We start from the raw sequence: 24,510 nt of genomic DNA on the forward strand, positions 1-24,510 counted from the left end.
GTAGACCAAATAATGCTCACCGCCTCGCACGTGCTCGAGCCCCCTCCCCAGCCCACATGCCCGACATTACAACTATAGATTAGACGCGAACTGGCCTAGTGGGTAGAAATTGCTCGTTAGACGTCACACGATTAACGGGGAATTTCTCACCTTTGAAAAAGAGAAAGCAAGCGGGTTCATGCCGTGGCGTACGCACATCCAAATCAAGAAAGGAAAGGTGCAAAACTTGAGCTGTTTCCGGTCAGATCACTTTGGAGAAAGTTGCCAGAGGGGTCATTATTTCGGGGATGGAGACCACCACACTGGGGACTACTGAACAGGGAATGTTCCGCTCTTTGCGTTCAGATTCTCGGTACAAGGCGGGGGGTTTAATGATTTGGTTGCATGAAAAAGAGAGCCGGTGATATCATGCGAGATGGGGGGTCTCTTGAATGTTCCAAAGGGAAAGGAGGGGTCCGTGTATTTAAAATTTTCGAGCCCTGAGAAAATTCAGTTTCTGCTTTGCTTTGCAACGCTTCGAGAGACGCATCTTCGACCCGAAAGGGAGAAGAAAAAGGAAAAGGAAGGGGAGGAACTTTAAGGAACTTGTCATGACTCATGATGAAGTAGGGTGCAGTGATTCAAGGGGTTTAGGTGTGTTCTGTTTCTTTCGTGCATTACGGGGAGGTCCTCCCTTCTAGTGGATCGAAGACCATTCTAATTGCATAAGAGGCATCTGTGTCGGAGCTCTTTCCCTCTAAATCAGCCTTAGTTTCAACTAACAAGTCAGAATAACAAGATCAATATTCAGCTAATTGCGTGCGAATGGGCCAATAATCCGTTCTCTTTTCGTTTCCCCTGGCTTTGATTGAGTTCCTCATTAGGGAGACTAGTTAACGTAAATGCAGTTCAAAACTCAGAATGCAATTCGCACACGTTACTCAGCATGATTGGCCTGAAATGGCTAATGACCTAAAGGAGCCATGAGGCAATTACAATTACAATTACTGGAATTAGCTAAAAGAACATACCCAATTGAAAGTCCCTGTATCACCTAATGTTCCCCCGAGATGGGCTTGGAACAGGACATTTTGCTTTTTCGCTGTCATCACTCATCAAGCATGAAGCACCTATACATCTTTTTCTTAGACCATCTTTCATGCCAAAACCCGCATAATTTGGTCTTTCACCCGCTAAAAACCTTAGCCTCATAGATTGCACGTTCTTTTAAGAAAATTCACCAGCATTTTCGATTACTCAATCCAAAAGTTGCACCAGAATGGTTCACAAAGACATATAACATGCTTCCTAAATGTAATCCCCCCATGCCATCCAACAACATCAAAACGAGAGGGGTTAAAAAGAAAATAAACCCAGTTTGATCCATTCTTTTCTGTCCAGAATTTGTAGTACGCCTATCACTACTACATGGCGACAAGTCAATTTCTGGTGGACGAGAAAGATATATGAAATTCATTTCCATTGACAAAAGGCTGTCCCCTTTTTCGCAAAAATGCTCATGAGAAAAACAATCTGCATCCCTACAAAGAGCCGTTGAGAATTGAAAAGGAGACCCACCAAGAGTGAGATGAGACATGTTTATCTTTGATTCTAGAAAAAGCTTTGGCAGAATCATTTGAACTTCCAAGCATGCCTCAATCATCTGCGAAACTTTCTGAACTTAGAAAGCTCACACCCAGGGATCCCAAGGAAATTATCGAATAGCATCCCTCTTTACCATTTCGAGACTTACTCATAGCTCAAAATAACATCCTTATCCATCTGCAAGGTACCAAAACAATAGTGTTGGTAATATACATGATAATGAATGGACTATCGGTCATCAACATGTCTCACTTACAGATTTGGCAACTTCATCCGCTTTCTCATCAGTAAAACCCAGGGAAGATAGGATCATGTGACCTGCTGATTCCTTTTCAAACCAAATCCCAAGAAGCAGATGTGTTGTGGTTATTTCTCCACTTTCGCCTGAATTTCCACAGCACTCAATAAGTACAGCCGGATAGAAACATTTGTATGCAACAAAGTAGACATGCAGAACCTATTAAAAGAAGCTAAATTATCCAGTGAAACCACATCCATTCAAGCAGAAACTGGGTAGAATTATTGACAGCAAGGGTAGTCATCTCTCTTGTTCCATGAATGCTTCGGGGATAAGGCTATGGCTGTTGAAATGAGCCAGAGTTCATCTTCTAGATGGGGGAGTTAGAATCAAATAAGCCGGAGTACGGACACTGGTTTGATTTTAAAATGTAAATGCCTCAGGGTTTTCATTTCTCAATCTAGCTCTCTAGGGATCATTACATAGCTTTTGTTGTCGGGATAAGATCTTAAAATTGCTTTCAATTTTGATGGACTGCACTTGGATAGAAGAGAGAACATTGAGCTTAAAGGCAAAGGAAGACTATCGAATGTATCATGGAAAATGAAATGGAGATCCTGATTATCTGGTACTGTTGATCAAATCACTACTCTGACTTTACATAATGCCTCTCTTGACAAGTTAAAACTCCACACAATGTGTACAATCAACTGATAGCAGCAACTAATGGATGATTTTAAATTGCTTCAACATGGAATACACCTGGTTGGGCAAATGCTTGATATAATTATGTGCTTCTTACAGCTTAAATTTTTGAAAGAATTGGACGCTCAACGGCATATAAGCGCTTTGTGTCAAGATTCCCAATATTAGCATTCCCTCTTTCTATATCTCACCATTACTCCTTCCTATCCTCCACATGTTGTGTGATGTGGTTATGTCAACATCCTATTCTTCACATGTAAGGTCTGCCTTCCAGGTGAGGGGAAGCGTCAAGATATATACTTGAAATACATCCTGGGCACGTTTCATAAAAGAATAAACTTCTAGGCAATATAGGTCTTCAATGCAAATAAAAAAAGCTGGTGAAATCACAACATCCATAGATTCCTACGTTCCATAGCATGGCCCGAAGTCAGAAGTAGGTTACCAGGGGATGGCCCATAGACACACTGACTGCCTCACTCAGAGCTGAGAACTATAAATCTCTGCCATGGTCCCAACAGGGGAAGCTGAGGAACTATGCCCTCTTTACCCAAACAAAGACTTAATGTTCTATGATCTAAGGGTTGCCATTGCTAAACTCCACCTCTAGGATTCAAATTGACCAAAGACCATCCAACAGATAAAGCAGCTCATGCCATTCTATCAAAGCTACAATAGACGCATGAAATCAAAAATACCTGACTTTAGTTTTGCATCGACAGCCCAATCAAGGGCTCGCTGTGCTTGCTCGGTCAATGGAGGATGCTCAGGGCTGAAAAAGTACAAGTCAGATTTCCCTAGCAAGTTCACCGTTTCCTCTCGAACCTTGAAAAGCGTAATTCCATTAGCCCTCAAAAACTTTGCAGCTAGGCTAGTGCCTGAAGTAGGAATCAAATAAACTAGAGTTAGTCCCAAATTTTCACCAAGGGAACTCCATATTTTGGAAGCATTTAGAAGGCAGTGGGGAATTTATAAAACTGAAGGGAATGCCCCCCTTTTTTGTTAAACAGTTTGAAGCAGAAAAGGAGCACCCCTGGACAAATGGTGACATCAATTTTCGGCAACAAGACTAGAAGAACAATGGTATATAGTATGACCAAGTTTTTGCTATATAGTATGACCAAGTTTTTGTTGTGAAATTTGCCAATCTGCACAGCAAATATGTTTCTAGCACAAAAAATAAAATAAAATGATGATGAATGGCGTGATTTGATCTGTCACACCCCAAAATCATTATGAATGGGGATGATATGGCCGTCCTTTCACCAGAAGGGCGCAACCTCAAAAATCCTAAAATTCAACTCCTAAAAGTCTCCTAGTAAATATCACTTTCTTACTACTCATCTTTAGTTGAGAAACCTAAAAAAAATTGGAAAATAGAGGGGTGTAGGCAACTATAGCTCAGTGAGTAGTGTATATCAATTTGTTCCAACTTCGTGAGGCAAGTACCTAGGTGAAGCGATCCTATCATACCGTTGATACTGCTTAGTAGCAACTGTGGTGGTCGCCCTGCCAGTCAAGGAGCAAAGTTGCTTGGATTAAGTTGATTAGAATGGTCCAAAAGAGTTTTTCACCAGAGGTTGTGACACTAACCTCCTCAAGAATTCAAGGGATGCATAGGATAATAGTGTCAATTCACTTCCTAAGGCATTTTGAAATAATTGGATCAATATAGTCAGGATAATTATATACAATGAATATAGGTAGTGTAAAAGAGCCCGCCAAAGGTTGTTGTCAGTGCTTTGCAACGACAACATCCTCATTGAAGGAGCTTTCAAGGATTCTAACAACGATGTTGGCAAATCGAACTTTCAACTTCCTCATCGGAATTGGAGGTCCTGGTGAGGACGCTCCTCGCATCCTTCAGCGTTCCTTCATTATTAGCCATCGAGGTGATTTTGGCATGACTCGGACTGAGATGGCAAGCAAAATCAAGGACTTTCTCCCTCACATGAGATTCCATCCGTTGAAATTGATGTTGGAAAAGATGTAGTTACGATAGTAACTAATAATAATACCGGTGTTTACAAAAGTGTTTGTGAACACCGGTATTATTATTGGATACTATCGCAATTACATCTTCTCCAACATCAATTTCAACGGATAAAATCTCATGTTATATGAGAAAGCAAGTTCTTGATTTTGCTCGCCATCTCAGTCCGAGTAACGCCAGAAACACCTCCATTGCTAATAATGAAGGGACGCCTGAAGAATGTGAGGAGCATCCTCACCAAGACCTCCAATTCCAATCAAAAAGCTGCACTCCAATTTACCAACATCGCCAATGTTACTAGAATCCCTAAAAGCCAATTCACTGAGGATGTTGTCATTGTGCAAAGCACTGACAACAACCTAGCAGTCTCTTTTACACCACCCAAATTCATTGCATATGATTATTTTGGCCATATCGATCTAATTATTTCAAAAAGCCTCAAGAAGTGACACTATTGTCCTACACTCCTCAAATTCTTAAGAAAGTTAGTGTCACAACCTAGGGAAACTCTTTTCAACCATTCTAATCGACTTGCATGCGCCATTGGGGCCACTTTGCTCCTTGACAGGCAAGGGCAACCACGGTTGCTACTAAACAATATCAGATATGATAGGATCGCTTATCATCCTTAGTATTTGCCTGACGAAGTTAGAACAAATTGATATGAGGCAGATCAAACGAAATGACAAGAAGCAAATGTGGGTGGCCAAAATATGCACTACTCACTAAGCTGTGGTTGCTCACCCTTTTGTTTGTCTACTCTTCCTTGACTTTTCAACCTTTCTTTTCTTTCTCTCTCTCTCTCTTCTTCTCTTTCTTCCTCTCTTCCGAAGACTCTCGGTCTCTCCTCCTCATTCTTCTTCTTTCTCCTTTCTCCTTTCTTCTTCCTTTGACCGTTCAACTTTTCTTTTTCTTTTTCTTTCTTTTTTTTCCTTTTGACTTTTTGAACTCATATTTTACATGATCAATTCGTCCTAGCCCTCGAGCAAAAATGATGCAATTCCGCCAATAATTTGATGGATGGATCACGTAGTCCTAGTGTCTAATATTTGAACAAGGCCTAGCACCCATTGATACTCATTTTTTAATAGCTCACTGTTAATCTCTGAGTTCTCATATAAATTCACTCAATCTCACAGAAAACTCTCTATACGTCCTTGTCAAACCTCTACTTACCCTAGCTCATGTCAAACCGAGCAGCCAACATGGGCATTGCTAGACTCCCCTTTCTTGCCTGCTTTATATAATGAAAAGGTGCATAGGGGGTGGGGGATTTTGTGGGAGGGTTATGGACTAATGTCCATATCCAATTTTTAATGTCTTATGAACCTCTGATTTTGATGCACCGACAGCCAACCCTGAACACAAACATATTTCAAGCCTTCTCCTCTTACCAAGCTTCCATGCACGTTGGTCACATCAGTTTGAGTTTAATTCAGGCTCAAAGTCAAGAGCCTAACTTAAAATTTCATTCACTGCAAAACAAACTTATAGATCCCTCAAGGATGAAAGATATTATATTCATCATCCAAACCCGTTGTTGAGAACAATCTACACCTTTGGTGCATGCATATAGATGATATCACAATTTTGAAACCCAAACTTCAATCAAACGATCGTAGGTTGCTCAAAAGGATCAGTAACAAATTCAAAGATCTATAATTGCTCTAAGAAACCATTTAAAAGAAATACTGCAGTAAGCTTGAAGTCCAGTGATTACTAACCCTCGACCAAAATCCCCATCAGAAGAGCTTCAGTGCCCGTATTCGGATACTTGAGCTTCCTCGCTTCCAGCTCCGCCATAGCAAACGACTTGATTGCTCTCGCCGACCATCTAACAATCATCACTCCATTCAAGAAACCCCAAAATTACAATCAACTATCGACAAAGCAACAGCACACTCGTTTCTCTTCGATTTCGACAATCACACGTCAAACGCACACACACACACACAAACATACACACGCACGCACTTGGAAAGACTTGAACTCACTTTGGGAGCTTGTCGGTAGATGCTCTGTCGGGTTTCCTGCGGAACCCAGAAGCCAATGAAAAAACGCTAGATTGATTCCAACGAGAAACGTCTCCAATCGGAACTACTCAAAAGCGCGACATACCCGGTGGGGAGACTCAGCAGGACCGTCGCCACGGCGGAATTGAACCTGCGAACGAGCCGTCTCGAGCGGGGAGGAACGACGGAGAGCTTGCTCCCGTTGAAGGAGCTCGCCAAGCAACTCGGTCCCCGGTTCCACGCGAGCGAGACCGGGGAGTCGCGGGCGCCTTTAGGGATTGACTGAGGATTCGAGGGCGAAATTGGGAAAGCGGAGAGCGAGCGAGCGGCCATTGATCTCCTTCTTCTTCGGATTCGTAGGCAAACGCGAAGCGGAGAATGGCGAGTTTTCGCTATCAAAGATGATGTGTTTTTTGCAGTTTCTGATTGCGGCGAGAAGCGGTTTTTGTTTTGGCAAATGTTCTCGACAAAAGGCTGCGTGTGGGGGCGGTTTTCTATCTTCTTTCTTGTCTACTGCTCCGAGTCCGAGGTGTTTTCCACAACCGAAAGTCCCCACGTTGTTTTTGTCTAAATCTGAGCCGTCCAAATTGGGGCATTAGTATGGAGTCTGCTGTTTTTGACGGTTCAAATCTGCTTTGATTTACGCACCAACCTCTTCTTCTTCTTCTTTTTTCAAGGGTACAGTTAATGGTTTCGAGAATTCGACGGTAATAATGCCATTTGTCCACGCTCGATTAGCTAAAATCTCAATTATTGTGGCCATGGATCTCGAACGAGACCCGTCTTAGCTAATGGAAATGATCCAATTCTCCGTGGTGAACTGGATTCATGAATGTATTTTTCAAACGAGGGGGATTTCCGCAAGGGTGCAAACGGATGGGATTTTCAACAGCACTCCCGATCCCTCGATCATTATAGATGATAATCGGTTTTTGGATGGTGAGCTAAGAATATGAGTTCTGATCCGAATCCCATGATCTTATACGCGTAAGAGGAATTTGTTCAGGGAGTATCGCATAAATTGAATTTAGTCCAGCATATATCTAAATAAAATATCGTATATCAGATATTGAAGCATGAATAATACATTGTTTTTAAAAAATTATTTGCTCCATAGAAGTTGCTAATGGTTATTGTCAAAAATTTGCCAAAATGTAACAAAGTCTCAAAATAATAATACTGTATAACAATTTTGGTGACTCTCAAAAGGAAATGATTGAAGAATAAATTCTATAATTTAAGAAAGAAAAGAAAAACTGAAAAGTGAAGATTATTAAACAAAGAATGTCGAATTTATGATAGTGAAAATTATGTTTGAAGGGACATAACTTTATCTCTTTGAAACGTTACATCATTTTTGTTCAAAAAAAAAAAAAAAAAAAAAAAACGTTAAATCATTTTGAAAGTATACTATGAATAGACATATTGTTTCAAAAGAATCACAACTATCATGTTTTAAAAACTATAAATTCAAATTTTATAAAAATGATCTTTGATTAGTGTCAATTCTTGTTCATAAGCTTGCAAATAATCGGGTAGCCACAAGTGGGTACCATGGGGTCCAATCCACTTTGCCCTTGGGCTTCAATTGTAAGGTTAAAATCCTTCCACTTATATTGGTCCACAAACTCATATATTTTTGTTGTGGGACAAGACATTTTTTTTGTTTATTTTACAAATGAAATAGACAAAATGTAACTATTTCTTTGATGGGCGAGCATTTAGGATGACATGTAATGTAGATTTATGGACTTTCTTAAAAAAGTTCAATTTTTAATTTGTGAGTGAATGTTCTCATTGACTCGAATTAGAAAAGGAAAATAATACATATCATCATTGAATTTTGGCTCAATGGATGATGTAATCCTTAAACTTTTAATTTGTCTAACGTAGTCTATGTGCTTTCAAACCTTTCCATATAATTTATGAATAATATTGAACATTTATCGATAGCTATGGGATTGCAATGAACAAGTTAAAAATTTAGAAATGATAATATACATTAAGCCAAAATTCATGAACCACATTACACGAATTAAAAATTCAAAATGACATTGTTAATTAGAACATCATTTGTTTCAAGAAAAAGTTGTGACTTTTTTGGAATGTTAAACAGGACATTATTTTTCAAGCAAATGACAATATTTTCTAATTTATATTTAAAATATGAAAATGAGCTAATTTGGAAAATTTGATTTGATTTTCTTAAATAAACATATACTATCCAAATGCTACTAACTTGCACGTAGGCCAGTCGGGCAATTGAGTATGAGCACTAGAGTCTTTGATTTGGCCTCGATAAACCCCAACTTAGGCACCGATATTAAGGGCATGAGCACTTGTATCCTGAGCATGGCCTTGATAAACCTCTTTATAGACCTAAACATGTGCTCGAGGTCTTGGGTTTGGCCTCGATGGACTTGGGTACAGCCTTTGTGGACCCATGGACCCAAGCCTAGGTGTTGGGTTCCAAGCTTGGATATCGAGATCACGCGTTCAACCTTTGTGGACCCCCGGGTCGAGTGCGAGGGCATCGAACACAAGCACTGGGGCTTCAAGCTTGGCCCTAATGGACCTCAACCTAGGTTCCAAGGTTCGAGGCACCGATGCTTGGATTTGGTGCACATCCTTGATTAACTTGAATGTATGCATAGGGTCTTTAATCTAGCCTCATTTGACTTGGGTATAACCTTTGTAGACTTGGGCTTTAGGTGTTGGGGATTCGAGCTTGAATGCTAAGATCTTGTGCTCAACTTCCGTGGACCCGAGCTCGAATTTGCCCTTAATGGACTTGGGCACTGGTGCTAGGAGTTCAGACCTGGCATGAGGTTTCGAGCTCGACCTCAATGGAGCTAGGTGAGGGTGCTGGGGATTTGGGCATGGCCACCTAAATCCTCAGCTTGGCCGCTCGAGACTTGATTCTCGACACCCAAGACCAGAAACCAACATTGATGTTTTCGTGCCCAAATAGAGTTTGGATTTTAACGTCGATATTTAATTATATTTTGAAAATGATTATTAATTTTTTTAAAGATAAAATAATTTTACATATTTTAATGATAGATTTTTAGTTGATTAGGAGAATATTTTCGGTTGACTTATTATTCTAAATAAATCAAACATCGAAAAATAGGAGATATTTTTTTCATAGACGGAGCCTAAATGTAGGAACCATCTGTACTTTTATCACTAAAGAAATCCAGTTCGAAAGCAAAGATGACCCGAGCCCCATCCTTCCGCTAGTGGTCTCGTCATTTTCCTCCTGGACGACAGTGCTTACATACGCTCCATTCCACCCTCTTTCCGCTAGAGCCTCGCCCCTCTCGTTAGCTGGCAGCTTCTCATTGGCCCACCGGGGGAAACGGAAAGGACGAATTCACCCCCAACGCACAAAAAACGGTCGAGTCGAGCCTCATGGCCAATTTTTGAAATTCAAAATCGGTTATCACTGGCAGCTCGGCTTTAACAGTTCGCTCCCCCCTTCAATCGCCATTAAAATACACACAAAAATCCCTCTCTCTCTCTCTCTCTCGTCCGCTCTCAACGGTCCCTTGTCTTCTCCCCGAGAAATCGCTCAACGCAGTCGCCGATCGATTCGCTTCCGAAAGCCCGAGCTCACCCGCCGGGACGATCCGGAGAGTCGCGAGGTCCAGGTACGTCTTCAGATCTCCACTCGCTTCGCCTTCGCCCCCCGCTGTAGGAAGCCCCTCCGCTAGGTCGCCAGAGTAGAGAAGATGAAGCTGGATCGGAGGTTGAGCGGATGAAGCGTTGCGCGTTAGGATTCGAACGAACTCTTGCGGCGGAGTTTGGATTTGGTGTTCTAAGTTTAGATAATGGCGTGTCGCGTGCGATTGAGCTGGAGAGATTGCTCGTGTTGGCTGTTACTCGGTGCTTTTGAGAGATTTGCAGCGACGCGTGCGATGTAGAGTGGAGTTCGAGATGATTTCGAACTTGAGGAGCTCGACATCTGTAGTTTCTATCTTTAGAAATTGCGGTACCAGGGATGACGGCAATGATTGGTTGATCGATGAATGTATTAGCAATTTACCGGATAGAAATGAGGTTGCAAGGAACTGCCTAGCTCATGCTCTTCGACAGTAATCGTTGGAGCTTGATCTTCCTCCTTTCCGGAGCAATATTACTCATACTTCTTCTCTAGCCCTGAGGGCAGAAACTAGATGAAGTATTAGAGTCCATATTTCCACTTTTTTTATTTTATTTTAATTAATGACGTTCAGGAGAATGTGAATTATCGTTTGTAGATACAACAATATCTGATTCAGTCTGAGAAGATACAATCAAATATTCAGGATAGGGATAGAATCAAATATGACAGAACGCCTGTCTTCGTTAATGTTCTCTGTAGCCTAAAAATGGAAGTTTTATGGAAAAACTTCTGGAATAAGCTCTCAATCTCTTAAGGCATAGAAGCTGAAAAATGGATAGTGTCGAAAGCTTATCGCTCAAACTTGGTGTTGATGACGTCTACTTTTTGCTGGCTTTTTACCTATCATGATGTAATGTTCAGTTTCAAAGATTCCTGAGACAATAACTGTGTGTGCAGTTGTTTGGTAATGTCTAACCTCCTAAATGATCCACTGTTCCAAAAGGAGACAACATGCGGAACACTTCTATACGAACTCCAGGTTTTTCAATGATATCATCTAATTTTCATTCGTTATCTGAATTCCAAAGATCAAATTGTGTCAACCCATACACTAGTTTAATTTATTCACTCAAACCAAATGCACAGATAATCTGGGATGAAATTGGAGAATCTGATGCTGATAGGGATAAAATGCTGCAAGAGCTTGAACAAGAATGTCTAGAAGTATACAGAAGAAAGGTAGACAAGTCAAACCAATCCAGAGCCCGACTACGACAGGCAATTGCTGACTCTGAAGCAGAACTGGCAGCCATCTGTTCGGCATTGGGAGAGAGACCATTACATACAAAGCAGGTGGATATCATGAATTTTTTTACTAAGTTTTTTCTCCTTGAGATATTAATTCTAGTCTCTGCATATGGCTAGTTCATGGTGCTAGAAGTGAACTCTCTGATATATGCAAGCTCCCTATCATTGTTTGGTTGAATCGACACAGGTATCATAGACTCGTAGTTTGTCTAACAAGCTAGGGAATTCAATCTTTCTGTCAGTGAATATACTCCTCTCATAAGCAAAAAGCATTGCAAGGATCTGAAGACAGTTATTAAAGCCCCACCTTTTGTTCATGCAGTTCAAACTCTGAGGCCTAAAACCGTAGCATTACCCATACCACACAGTTGTCCAAAAAATTTCTTATTATAAGAACCCAACCCCATGGAGCACACCACTCTTGCCTGTGCCTGCACACAAAACACAAAGGAAAGGGATAAGCCAGAGAGTTATGTTTTGATTAGAAGAAGACTATATGAGAAAATGAGACAACAGAATTTGTGCATGCTTTCGTTTGGATGGAACAACAGAACTCGGAAAGTGAGGTTAAGAGTAATGTCCGCTGATGTGAAAAAAATGATTGAAGAACTTGCAGCAATTACTAATTAATTATCGAGGTCAATTTGCTGATTGTTCTGGCAGAAAATATCTGTCACCCTTTTAATGACGTCTTCATTGGGTATGGTCAGAAAGTGACCACAGCTTCTGTCAGATTTTCATCATTGCCAAGCTTTTATTGTGGAATAGAATTTGCTATTATTCAAGAGAAATTTTTAGTGGCATTCTTTTTCATCAGCCTGACCAAAATGTTGGAAGCTTGAAAGAAGAATTCAAGAAAATTCTTCCACAATTAGAGGAGATGAGAAGAATGAAATGTGAAAGAAGAAATCAGTTTCTTGATGTTTTGGAGCAAATCCAGAGAGTTAAGGCTGAAATATGTGGATCCCTCGACCACACTCCTCCTAAAACAAGATTGGATGAGACAGACTTATCATCAAGGAAGCTTGAAGAACTCCATAGAGAGCTTTATGAACTTCAAACAGAGAAGGTTCCCTGAGTTTATCTCCTCAGTCATTTTCTTAATAATGCATGATTATACTCTAACTTTCCTCCTTTCTCTTACACAGACTGAGCGCTTGAGGCTGGTTCAAGATCATTTGTTTACGGTGAATGCTTTGTGTTTAGTGCTTGATCTGGATTTCAAGCAGATAGCTTCAGAAGTCCATGCCAGTTTAGCTGACCCTGAAGGACCCAAGGATATAAGTAACAGTACAATTGAAAAGTTGGCTACTGCAATACACAAACTTCGAGAAGTGAAGCTTCAGAGGATGCAGAGGGTAACTATTTATTTGGACTAATAATCTTGTTCATCCCTAGCTTTTGGCTTGAAGAATTTTTTACATTTGGGCAGCTTCAAGATCTTGCAACTACCATGCTGGAGTTATGGAACTTGATGGATACCCCAACTGAAGAGCAGCAGATGTTCCAGAGCATTACCAGCAACATAGCTGCATCAGAACATGAAATAACTGAACCCAAAATGCTTTCTGAGGACATCATCAATTTTGTGAGTCACTTTTTTTTTATAACATAATTCTCCGGATCTTAGGCTTTGTTATCTGTTTAATGTTTCAAATGGATCTGTTCCTGGATTAAGAAGATATTGTGCAGGTTGCAGCAGAAGTAGCTCGTTTGGAGGAGTTTAAGTTGAGCAAAATGAAGGAGCTTGTTTTAAAGAAGAGATCAGAACTGGAGGAGATCTGTAGGAAGACACATTTAATCCCAGAAGCTGATACTGGGATGGAATACGCTATTGAAGCTGTAGAGTCTGGTAATATGTCATTTTCTTGGATTTAATCCAGGTGCCTTCAATTTGCAATGGCTCATGGCTGTACATATAACATGTGGTGTAGGGGCTGTTGATGCTGCTTGCATCCTTGAGCAGATTGAACTTCGAATTGCTGAAGTGAAGGAGGAAGCATTGAACCGCAAAGAATTGCTGGAAAAAGTTGAGAAATGGTTGGCTGCTTGTGATGAAGAGTGCTGGCTTGAAGAGTATAACAGGGTGAGTTGTCTTTGGATATCATTTAATTGATCCCTTCAATTATTTTTGGTCAGTTATTGATTCTTTAAGATGCACTTCCTTAATTGTGACTGTTATTTGACATTCAGGATGAGAATAGGTATAATGCTGGAAGAGGAGCCCATCTTACTCTGAAGCGTGCTGAGAAAGCTCGTGCGTTGGTTAGCAAACTACCAGGTATCAAGCACAACAATGTTCTTGGCCTCCATCTTTTAGATGTAAATGATAGAGTGTCAAGGATTAACGAGAGTCATACTGCATTCCTTGCTTAAAGTATATTTATTCAAACTAACTTCATACTACACCTCTTCTATCATGGTGGAACAGCGATGGTAGAGACACTGACTTCAAAGACAGTGGCTTGGGAGAAGGAGAGAGGCATTGAGTTCTCATATGATGGTGTATGAATTTCCACTTTACGCCTTCAGGAATCTGGTCCTAACTACCATTCTCTTCAGACTTACCTATATATTCTTACATCCCTGTTGTATGCTTCCATGCAGCTTCGCCTCCTCTCTATGCTGGAAGAGTATAGCATTTTGCGACAAGAGAGAGAGCAAGAACGACGTAGACTACGAGTATGATTATGAACTTTTCTATTTTATTATATAGATTAAGAATTAATCTGCATCTTAATTGATGGTGGAGTCAGAAATGGGTTCTTTCAGGCTGAGTGTTCTTCTTGGTGTATAATGTGATTACAAATAATATTTCATTTTTCAGGATCAAAAGAAACTTCAGGGCCAGCTAATTGCAGAACAAGAGGCACTTTATGGGTCAAAGCCAAGCCCCTCAAAGACTCAGTTGGTCAAGAAAGCTCCTCGGATGTCGACTGGTGGTGCAAGCAGTAGAAGACTCTCACTTGGAGGTGCAACTCTTCATACTCCCAAACCAGATCCATTGCATTCGATGAAAGCTACTCCTAACGCACGCCCACATCGTAAGAGTGACCGTGTAAACCAAGTCGATCAACTGAACCACTACAAGGACAATGGCCAAGCAGCATTATCAGCAAGTAAGTATCTTTCTACTGATACACTTGCTCATCGAATGAGATGATCATAATTCTGGAAAGGTTAGTGAGTAAAATAATATGACTCTGCTGCAACCAGTGTGCTGCCCCCTGACAACTAGATGAAGGTGACTTTTGAACAGAAAGATATGCAAACTTTGTGCTTTTTCGCAAGTGCACTCAGTTCGAAAGATGTTTGCCTTTCTTGTTTTGTTGCCATCAAACTCAGTAGATTTCTTGCTTTCTAGTGAATTATTCCTTGAAGAGAATTTCCATGTTGAACTCATGAGATAAGAGAGCTAGTTAAACAAAGTCATTAACCAAATCAACTTACACAAGGGTTATTCATCTTAGAAAAGAAACGAGAGTGTCTGGTCTTTTCTGTAAATTTGAGAGTCTCTGCATGATAACATCATATAATTCATTTATATATCTTTGTCGGTGTTTGGACAGGTAGAAGAGGCTTGGATGTTGCTGGTCTCCCATTAAAAAAGCACTCACTTGACGCTGCATTGGCTAGTGAGCCAGATTCACCAATGATAAGGAAACCCTTCTCGCCTGTGTCACCAGCAGTATCAACGAAGATGAGCTTGACAAACGTGATGGACAATGCAGCAGCGAGACAGGATGAACCATTGCAGAAAATCTTTTCTGGTAACATGTTCAGTACCCCATTGAAGACTACCAACATGAATGATGAAGAGAACCGGACTCCAAAAGTCATGGCAATTCCCGTTCCAACTACACCTTCCACAATTTCAATGCCCATGCAAACAGCAATGACACCAGCACTGGTGTCACAGCCCTTGGCTGCAAACTTAGTCAAGGAGATTGCCGAAGAGATAGAATACTCATTTGAGGAACGAAGAGCTGGCTTTGTGCTTCCAAGAGCATATGTAAAGCCAATGATCCAAGTCTGACAGAAAATATTTAGGGGTTTACTGTAATTAAGATTGTTTCATTGCTTTTGAATTGAACTTGGTTTCTGTTTCTTATTTTTGGTGTCTGGGATATTCAAGTCAATTGTAATTGGCTGTACTGTCTAGAAAAAAACTGACGTGTACACCGAGCTTGTAATTCTTTTCGCACGGAAACTTTCAATTTCCATCGGGTTCTACTACATGCTCGGAAAAACTGCTTGATGCATCAAGAAATTGGAGCTCCTTTTCGAGATTAATGTTTCCGGAACTGCTCATCTGTTCTCGTATGCCAAAACAAGGTTCTAGGGAATGGACCAACCGGTACCGATCCTCCTCAGACATGAGCAGAGGCGCACTTTACCCATCAGGGAATCAAGGCCGAGAGTCCCTCGTTGTAAAGAAGGACCGATCCTGGACTGATTGAGAACCTTCCGGGGTCACTAAAAAGTTGTAGTGGTTAGAACTGATTGTCCACGAAACCAATCCTGAATTGCATATTCTTTATTATTATATAACCGGAATGACACGGCAATTTCAATGACATTTTTTGAAGTTCTCCAAGGAAATTGCACACCTCTGTCCGCAAATTGCAATAATCATTCCACAGGTAGTTCAGAAATGGGTACGATCAAAACCCTGATCATTCACATCTTCAATTTAACGGCGAAGTTCTTGCATTATCCAAATCCCGACGGACCCCGCGAATATCGGCCGTTGATCGTGACCCCACTCAGGAGCTCATAGAATTCGACGGTTGCCTTTAACGCCATCCATGCACACCGGCTTCATGCGAGCATGTCCCCTTGTTGGTGGCTCTGAAACTGAGGGTGGACAACCTAAGACGAAGTGCAGTTGCAGTTGCAGCCTGTTGTAAGATCCACGGCATGCTACTCAACTCACTGACAATCCACAGTGGCACCGACCGTAAATAATTGGGGAATGTGAGGGCTTTTGGGGCTACAGCCAACCTAGTCAACTTTAGTTTAACCGAAAAGACAAAGAAGTTGTCAGTAGTTGGAAAACGAGGCGTGGCTCTGGCGTTTGCTTTACAGCTTTGTATATATTTCTTTAAGCGTACATAGATAAATAAAGGGAGAATGAAAAAATAAATTTAAAAAGGGGGATTTCTTTACCCAATTCGCTATATTATTTAATGTTCAAATTTATTAGCCCATCCATTTATTTGATGACCTTTATTAAACTTCCAAGACGGACGTGAAGCATTTTCTTAACTGTAGTTTATACTTTTGATTTTGCAATTAAATAAACAATAATAAATTACCAATTTTGCTCACCCCGTTTTTTTAATGAATTTTATTTTTTTCCCAATTTCTACCTTATTTATTGATGCTCTTGTTCATGCTGAAACCCCAATTTTTCAGAGCTTCTGGGGAAAATCTGATTTCATTACAGGGGTCTGAAATTTTTTTCTCACTTTTTTCTAGTACCGTTTTTGATAATTTTCCTGCAGTCAAGCTTCAGCAGGGGAGACCGTTTTGGTTCCAGGAGCAGTGGAGGTTTGAGTCCCAGGACACTGGGCAGTGTCTGCTGCAGTGAGTAAAACCCTGTTTTTAGAAACCTTTTCGCAAGCAGGTGCTTCAGAGAGGGGTCTTTTGGGTTAATTTGAAGGTGAAACTTTTTTACAGCAGGGTGATTCTTTCTTGGGTTGCATGATTTTTGTCAAATCTGTAATTGAGCTTGATCTTTTGACTTAAGATCTCTGTTTTCTAATCTGGGTATCTTTTGGGTAATGTGTTATTCTTGTTGTGATCAAACTGAAGAAAAATTCAAACTGTAGTTAGTTTAGTTTCAAGCTTTAGGGTTTCTAGGGTTTTAGGTACTTGTCCAGTGTTCCTGTATGTGATATGGAGGGTAAAGAGGATGTTACTTCTGGGGTTACACTGAAGGGGGACGAAGCTCCAGAAAATTGTAGAGTAACTCCTCCGGTGAGTGAAGGTCCAGGGCAAGTTGATGGACCCACCACAATGGTGGTGGCTCCACCTGCTTCTGCTTCGGCCGTGACGCCTGTCAGCACGGCCACTCCGAGTACAGAAGGAAAGAAGAAAAGAGGGAGGCCTAGAAAATATGGGCCTGATGGGGTGGCGTTGTCACCTATGCCGATTTCCGCTTCAATTCCGCTGACCGGAGAGTACTCAGCATGGCAACGGGGTAGAGGGCGGCCAATTGACTCCGTGAAGAAGAAGCATAAGTTTGAGATTGAGAGCCCAGGTAAATTAATGCAGAGTTTTGAATGTTGACCATTAGTTGAGGATCACTGCTTTTGTAGATTCTTTTCTTTTCTTTGCAACTACGAAGGGTTCTGGTTTACTTTGTTCGAGTGATCTTGACTTTACGAAAGAATAAGTTTAAAGGAGCAGCACCCAATATATCGTGCATTGTAAGTTCCTTCTCATATCTGGGGCTGCTAAATAGATTATTAGCATGCAAGACTTTAGAGGTTTTAGCAATGTTAAATTTCTGTCTTTAATGTATGTTTCGGAGGAGACAGAAAAAATATGGTGTAGGCTACACTTGTCATTCAAAGCGTTTTAACTAAGCCTTAGAATTCTTGTAATTTTGTTAATGAGCTAGTTCTGAATTACTGTTGGAGTTTGAGGTCAGAAGGCAGTAAATTTCCACGGTATTCAGAAGTAGAAAATCATCTGAGCAAGCCAAGTAAATATGAATGAGTAAATAAGTGAATTGCGTAAGGCAGGAGATAGTTTAGCTTATTGTCATGGTGGCAGAAACCGTCTGCAAAATTACTTGTGACTTTTCGTATTATGAATTTCCGCTATATAAATGTAATTTATTTAATTGATAGTGATTTCTATAAAGCATCTAATTTTGTAGGTGAGAAGATTGCTTACTTTGTTGGTGCCAATTTCACACCGCATGTACTCACTGTCAATCCTGGGGAGGTACGTTCTGTCAAAAAATAAGGTTTAATAGACTGGAGTGAGATACAGTAGCTGGTTCCACTACAGCGCAGAATGTTGCTCTGTTTAGGTTTTGTAAGAGACATGTAAATTAGATGGCAAATTCTCTATCTTCCTAGCAGATGAGAATATATCTTCTGTGTAAGAATCTCTTTACTGTTCTTATGATTTACCTAACAATGATAGGTTTTCTATTCTCCAAATCCAATTGCAAAGTGGTATTCCCTCTTAGCGCTTTTATGATTGTTAATGATGCAATCGAGTACGCCAGATGTGCTTTAGTAGAAACCTATTAATATTGGCTATATTAAGCTGTGAATGGGCAAAAGGCCGAACATTCAGGTCATCTTTTTTTGCTTGAAATGGCAACATATCATGCAATGCCTGAGAAGGACGATGATTGCAGAGGTTTTGCTTCTTCTTTGTGTTATATATATTTCTTCTGCTTCGGAAGAAAGTAAAGAGCCTTGTGAAGGATAATGATTGGATTTTATTACCTTTGCTTTAATTGCAGCATGTTTAGACATGCCGAAAAATGTAAAGGCCGATTTCATGAGTAAAAGTTTTTGTTTACTAAACATGTTTACTCAACGCAAGGTATTCAACCACACAAATCTTCACAGTTAGCCAGCATATTGCCTTTTTCCTTGAAGAATGACCTTCCATAATTCATCTTTTGAAACTCTTCATAAGTAAATCATCGGAGCTTTGAGCATTAAGAGTCTAATTCTACTTAGTTGGGTTTTTTGCTTTCTTGTGTAACCCTATAATTTAATTCAATAAGAAACTTTCAGTAAGAGAAGCAGTGGCTTTCTTTTGGCTTTGTTTTCATTACTTATTGTCAATGTCTGTATCTACCTGTGCAGGATGTTACTATGAAAATTATGTCATTCTCTCAGCAAGGATCTCGAGCTATTTGCATTCTTTCTGCAAATGGTACGATATCAAATGTGACACTTCGTCAGCCAACTTCCTCCGGGGGCACTTTGACATATGAGGTTTGGATAGCAGTGAATTGAGATGTGCTTACCATGTAGTTGATTTTCTTGCATTGCATTTATGGGGTCTCAAGATCTCTTTATAATGGAAAAGGTTGGGCAATGAGTTACTACTCCAATGATGCAAACTGTAGACTCAAGATTGTTTGAGAATTTGAGAGCGATCAGTTATGGACTAATTTTGAGAGTTGTGAAGAGTTTTAATCAACTAAAATCTCATTCGAGCCCTACAAGAAGGAATCTTTTTGAAAGGAGATGATTGAGCATCGATATTCCATTTGCTTTGAGACAACCATATCCAAAAAGGAACTTATTTAGGAAGGAACTTGAATGGTCTGCTAATCCAAAAGTGGCACGGTCAGAAAACTGGGGAAAAGTAAACAGGTTTAATAGAGACATTTGGAATGAAAGGGGAGGATAGAAATGGAACTGGCTTCCTATAACGTGTGCTAAGGAGTAGATGCAACCCTCAGAATGAATGGCGCCAGACAGACGTGTAGAGAGAGACAGAGACAGAGACAGAGATTCTAATTTTAGGGAAATAGAAAGAGAATAGAAGTGAATGAATTAAGGGTGTGATCATGATGTTTCTGACTATAATATGTAGTATGTAGATATCTTCTTGTCAATCTACTGTCACTGTAATGAACAAGCTGTTGGTAATGGTGGAGTTTAATTTTTCGCCTGAGAAAAACTATTTTTGGGAGGAAATGAACAAGCTGCATATGATGGATCGTCATAAATAACAATCCTCTCATGGATTTCAACAACTGAAATTATCTTGCTAGACATTCTAAGTAGAGATCGAAAATCCAGTCCTTGCTTAACAGATCTGACAGGCTCTTGTGCTTTACCTGCAGGGGCGGTTTGAGATACTATCGCTTTCTGGGTCATATATGCCAATCGAGAGTGGAGGAACAGTGAGCAGATCTGGTGGGATGAGCGTCTCTTTGGCGGGACCAGATGGTCGCGTTGTTGGGGGTGGGCTGGCTGGTTTGCTGGTAGCTGCTGGTCCTGTGCAGGTAAATGTCATCCCTAGTAAGCATCTTTGCTGTGCTGCTGGATTAACGTGATTTGGATAATAGTGACAGTCTTGATTTTGAAAATCCATTTGATGGTGAGATACTACAAATTTCTTTCTGGAGGTATATGAAAGAGTGACGGGACCACTTAAGAAAGGAAAGAGGGAAAATATTGGCCTGCACTGGTTAACTAGCATAGTTCTACGAAAAAGGAAAAAGAGCAAAAGGCTTACAGAGATGTGGACATATATGATAGTGCATATGGAGAATGCCCTTTCGTTCCCGACCCCACCACCAATCCACCAACATAAGCATCACTTGCAGTCTTGCGTGTACATAGCAGAGGGATAGATCAAAGTATGAATTGCATAATGTTGTGACCTTATTAACTCATGGCTGCTCAAACCACTCCAAAAAGCATAATTTTGAGGATGGCTCTAGACATTTAAACAGTAGATGTGTGAGCTCCTTTATGTCGAAAGGTTTTGCTGTAATCCAAGTTCACTGATGGTCTCTGATTTTCAGGTCGTTGTGGGAAGCTTCCTTCCGGGTCACCAGCTGGAACAGAAACCTAAGAAGCAAAGAGTTGAACTCCCGCCAACGCAGACCCCGACTATTACAAATCTTAACAGTAGAGAAGAATTAGTTGGAAATTATGGTGGAGGTGAGCCGACCGTCACGGCAACTGCCGTCTTTAATGGAGAGAATTCGGCTCCTATCCAAGACGTGAGGAATCCAATGACTGAGAATAGAGTCTCTTTCACTGTTGAAGAATCTAACGGCCTTAGTTAGCTAATTCCTGGCGGCTCCCTCATCCTTGCCAGTGATTTCTTCACATTGTGGGTCCTCATATCTTCTTTCTTTAATTTCTTTGTGTTGCTCAGCCCTCTTTAGCTTCGATGCTGAGTACCATATTATCTCTGACGAGTTAGGGCGTGACCTGTTGTAGCTGCGAGTAATAGGTAGGATTTCCATTAGGCTTGTAACTCCTTTCGGTCTTGATGTTGCTCGGCATTGACCATTTTTATGGGCACTGTGTTTTTATGTCTTTGACAGATTCATGTAGTTCGGGACAAGGATTATTAGTTCAGCGACCTCTATACATTGATCTGCTTTTAGCGTTTCGATTTCATGCTATTCCTGATTTCTTCAGCGGGCTGTCGTGTTACAATGAGATCTTGTGCAGCTAATTTTGATCCTTTTGCAAGATGCAGTTAGCATGATGCTGTCAAAAGAGCCCTGAAGGGTTCTGCTATAGATTGTGAGTGATGCTGCAAAAGCTGACACATTTGCTTTGAACATATTTAGGTCCTGAGGTATCATATCTTCATTTCCTCACCAGAATTCCAGACATAAACGGTACATGTAATCATATGCATCATTGACGTAAACATAAACGTGAGAGGTTTTGCAGCCACGAAAGATCGATTTGGGTGTGGCTCCGTCTAAAGATTGCGGTCCCTCGTGTCTCTAACAGGCATTTGCTGCGTTCCCGCAACGAGCGACATACAAATCCATCTTCAATGGTTCAAAACCAGAGGAAATATGCGACTGTATCTAATAAGACTCGAGCGAGCCATGTATGTTAGGCTCGTACTACTCCGCCAAATGCTCTGTTTAGGATCTTTAAAGCGATGCGAATCGGATGATGCACTTTTTATCATCCTAATAGCATCCTAAAGGTGCTTCGGAATGCATTCCCAAATGCACTCTCGTCCCTCGACAATGGGGTCGGGTCGGGACGCGACGCGACGTGATGCGGCCCGACCTCGGTTTGATCCCATGAATCTTTCTGTAGCGAACCAAGAAATTAGGGATTCCTGTCCTGGTGGAGACATGCCCGCTCCGGAGCAAATTCTCAGAAAGGGGAGACGCAATAATGGGACCAATCTCAATCTTTGACTTTTTTCACAGCTTTTTCTGGGGCCGAAATTGGATGCATATGCTCGGGCTATTTGCCAAGACAAAGCACGAACGAAAATATCTTCAAAATAGTTCTGGGCAGATCTCACACCGAATGAGAAAGCGACCAGATCACTCTCCTCACTTTGACCAAAGCCATACACGTGCTTTCAACCTGTTTTTCTTTTTCATGTTGATAGCAAATCTTTCGAATAAAAAAATAGGGATAATGGGTTCCTATTCAATTCCATCCCACTCAAGAATCGAAATAAGAGGACCCATTTCTCGTATCTAAAATTGGGAATCGGACCGTCTGAACTTGGGACTAGACAATCCAATAGAACTAGTGAATTCATATATTTTAGCCAAAAATTTTGGATTAATTGAATTGTCAATCTATGTCGCAATTTGAAACTCATATTTCATCCAAGATTCACAAAGAAGATTGAGATATTATGAGGCCGTTATTATAGAGGCATGCTTGAGAAAATGAAGAGGATATGGTGGATTCTCTTCCATAAACAATAGACTTACAAATTTAAGGAAGATGTTAGTAAACGAGGGAAATAAATCCCTATAAGAAAAGAAATAATTAAAATAAAGAAAAAATGAGCAAGTTAGAGAACAAAACGAAAGTGGGATAAGCAAGGGGTGAGAAAAAATTAAGGTATAAATTTACACCTTACTTCTTTAAAACATAATATAGGAACTGGACCAATTTTCACCGGTTCCAATTTTATGGAATCGGAAATTGGATTAGCACCCCTTAAAAGTTAAAATATGTTGGATTATCCAAAATGGCTCGTTCGGTCCAATTCAGGCTATTCTTTTGCTTACTCCTAATGGAAAAGGGATTTCAATATGTCAATAAATGATAATTCTTGTAAAAAATGATGCATGGCTAGCATGTTCTTGTTCAACCGTCGATTGGGGTCCATTGCGAATGAATTACCCTTGTAATTCAGAGGGAAGTCCGGTCGGTTGGCCCGAAATATCTAGGGGGACAAAAGTGGGAAAGGGGCACCGTGACGCGAATGCCTGAATGACCGCGTTAATTGTAAAATCCGCAAATGTTGCTTTGCTAATCATAATGGATCGGGCATTGTTTTGAGTGATGGAGGGGCACGACATGATGTGTTCTTTCGGTGGCTTTTCTTTCTAGAGATTGATTTTTGTTGGCTATATTCGTGCCAAAGCGCGTCGCAATCACGGCACCAATTCTCGATACGGAACAACAGTCCAAAGCCAAGGAGAAAGATTGCAAGTTAACGTGGGCGCATAGACATGATTATCAAGTGAAATTGCCAATTGACCATATGCACCGTTCTTGGGAGACGTGTAAACGATGTTCTCTCCAATAAAGTGATGCAATGAGGGGCTACAGGGGAAATCATTGTGAAAGCACTCAACTTATTACAGCTATACGCCAATCGATTATAAACTTTTCAATTTGATTAATTAATCCCAAGTGATTTGACGATTTATCAATATAGTCAATTTAATCAATTTTAATTGGAAATTACTAACGTAAACACCAAATATAGACAATTTTTTCATTAATTTTTTAATTTTTTTCTCTTTTTTCTTTTATTTTCTTTTTGTCAATGGTCCGTTGTTGGCCATCAACCATCGGTGATGGCTACTAATGATAGGTGTTTCTTTGGTGAGGGTCTCCCTTGCTGCCACAAGCCTAAGTTGCCCTTGCCTTCACCTAGACAACCCTTGGCTAGGCTGCCCTAGCTTGGCCAAGGGCAACCCTCGCTCAAGTAACGTCAGTGTTCGATTATTGACAAAAAAAAAAAAAAATCATAAAAATTGTCAAAAAAGTTTCATGCTAGCATCGGGTAACGTCCACATTAGTAATATTCTGCTAAAATTGATCGGATGAATTATATTAGCAATATTCGATTAAAAACTTTATGACTCGATCAAATTAAAATATTTGGAATTGAATTAATATAAATACAATAGATTAATGATTTTTTTTTTTAAAAAACAAATTGCCATGCAAGATAATGCCAAGCGGCATGCGAATTCTGACGCATGTAATGCGGTTGTTTTTCGCATTGATTAGCTGAGCAATATTATTTTTTGCCCTAGGCAAGGTCCAATCATGGCATGGAAGGGTGAAAAGAAGTTGTGCATACTAGTACCTGAAGGGTGCGG

General features: G+C 40.5%; 3 protein-coding genes across 3 annotated transcripts; 2 read left to right on the forward strand and 1 right to left on the reverse strand.

Annotated features, from left to right (window-relative positions):
- Positions 1-1,310: 1,310 nt before the first annotated feature.
- On the reverse strand, positions 1,311-7,024 carry LOC104449513 (ATP-dependent Clp protease ATP-binding subunit CLPT1, chloroplastic). Its single transcript, XM_010063692.3, has 6 exons — positions 6,639-7,024; positions 6,515-6,550; positions 6,245-6,354; positions 3,226-3,405; positions 1,841-1,968; positions 1,311-1,761 (listed from the first exon to the last, which is right to left on the reverse strand). The coding sequence occupies exons 1-6, from the start codon at positions 6,863-6,865 to the stop codon at positions 1,729-1,731; spliced, it is 714 nt and encodes a 237-aa protein (XP_010061994.2). The 5' UTR covers positions 6,866-7,024; the 3' UTR covers positions 1,311-1,728.
- Positions 7,025-10,008: 2,984 nt separating this feature from the next.
- Positions 10,009-15,683, forward strand: LOC104449520 (65-kDa microtubule-associated protein 3). The gene is made up of 13 exons (XM_010063704.3): positions 10,009-10,185; positions 11,097-11,178; positions 11,286-11,492; positions 12,265-12,516; positions 12,596-12,805; positions 12,880-13,035; positions 13,140-13,299; positions 13,382-13,533; positions 13,641-13,728; positions 13,879-13,952; positions 14,055-14,129; positions 14,275-14,566; positions 15,017-15,683. The coding sequence occupies exons 2-13, from the start codon at positions 11,107-11,109 to the stop codon at positions 15,481-15,483; spliced, it is 2,205 nt and encodes a 734-aa protein (XP_010062006.1). The 5' UTR covers positions 10,009-10,185; positions 11,097-11,106; the 3' UTR covers positions 15,484-15,683.
- A 1,005-nt stretch (positions 15,684-16,688) lies between these two features.
- Positions 16,689-21,574, forward strand: LOC104449531 (AT-hook motif nuclear-localized protein 6). Its single transcript, XM_010063715.3, has 5 exons — positions 16,689-17,712; positions 18,337-18,404; positions 19,289-19,420; positions 20,281-20,442; positions 20,968-21,574. Exons 1-5 carry the CDS (start codon positions 17,349-17,351, stop codon positions 21,232-21,234), a joined length of 993 nt encoding a protein of 330 aa, XP_010062017.1. The 5' UTR covers positions 16,689-17,348; the 3' UTR covers positions 21,235-21,574.
- Positions 21,575-24,510: the final 2,936 nt, after the last annotated feature.

The sequence above is a fragment of the Eucalyptus grandis genome, chromosome 1 (genome assembly GCF_016545825.1).
Source record: "Eucalyptus grandis isolate ANBG69807.140 chromosome 1, ASM1654582v1, whole genome shotgun sequence".
Lineage (NCBI taxonomy): Eukaryota > Viridiplantae > Streptophyta > Magnoliopsida > Myrtales > Myrtaceae > Eucalyptus > Eucalyptus grandis.

Coding starts and splice junctions, on each gene's coding strand:
- LOC104449513 (XM_010063692.3), bottom strand. CDS start 6,865: ATGGCCGCTCGCTCGCTCTCCGCTTTCCCAATTTCGCCCTCGAATCCT. Junction 1,969..3,225: donor CGATGCAAAACTAAAGTCAG/GTATTTTTGATT, acceptor GTGGAAATTCAG/GCGAAAGTGGAGAAATAACC. Junction 1,762..1,840: donor CGGATGAAGTTGCCAAATCT/GTAAGTGAGACA, acceptor GGTACCTTGCAG/ATGGATAAGGATGTTATTTT.
- LOC104449520 (XM_010063704.3), top strand. CDS start 11,107: ATGTCTAACCTCCTAAATGATCCACTGTTCCAAAAGGAGACAACATGC. Junction 12,806..12,879: donor AGCTTCAGAGGATGCAGAGG/GTAACTATTTAT, acceptor ACATTTGGGCAG/CTTCAAGATCTTGCAACTAC. Junction 13,300..13,381: donor TATTGAAGCTGTAGAGTCTG/GTAATATGTCAT, acceptor CATGTGGTGTAG/GGGCTGTTGATGCTGCTTGC.
- LOC104449531 (XM_010063715.3), top strand. CDS start 17,349: ATGGAGGGTAAAGAGGATGTTACTTCTGGGGTTACACTGAAGGGGGAC. Junction 19,421..20,280: donor GGGGCACTTTGACATATGAG/GTTTGGATAGCA, acceptor CTTTACCTGCAG/GGGCGGTTTGAGATACTATC. Junction 20,443..20,967: donor TAGCTGCTGGTCCTGTGCAG/GTAAATGTCATC, acceptor TCTGATTTTCAG/GTCGTTGTGGGAAGCTTCCT.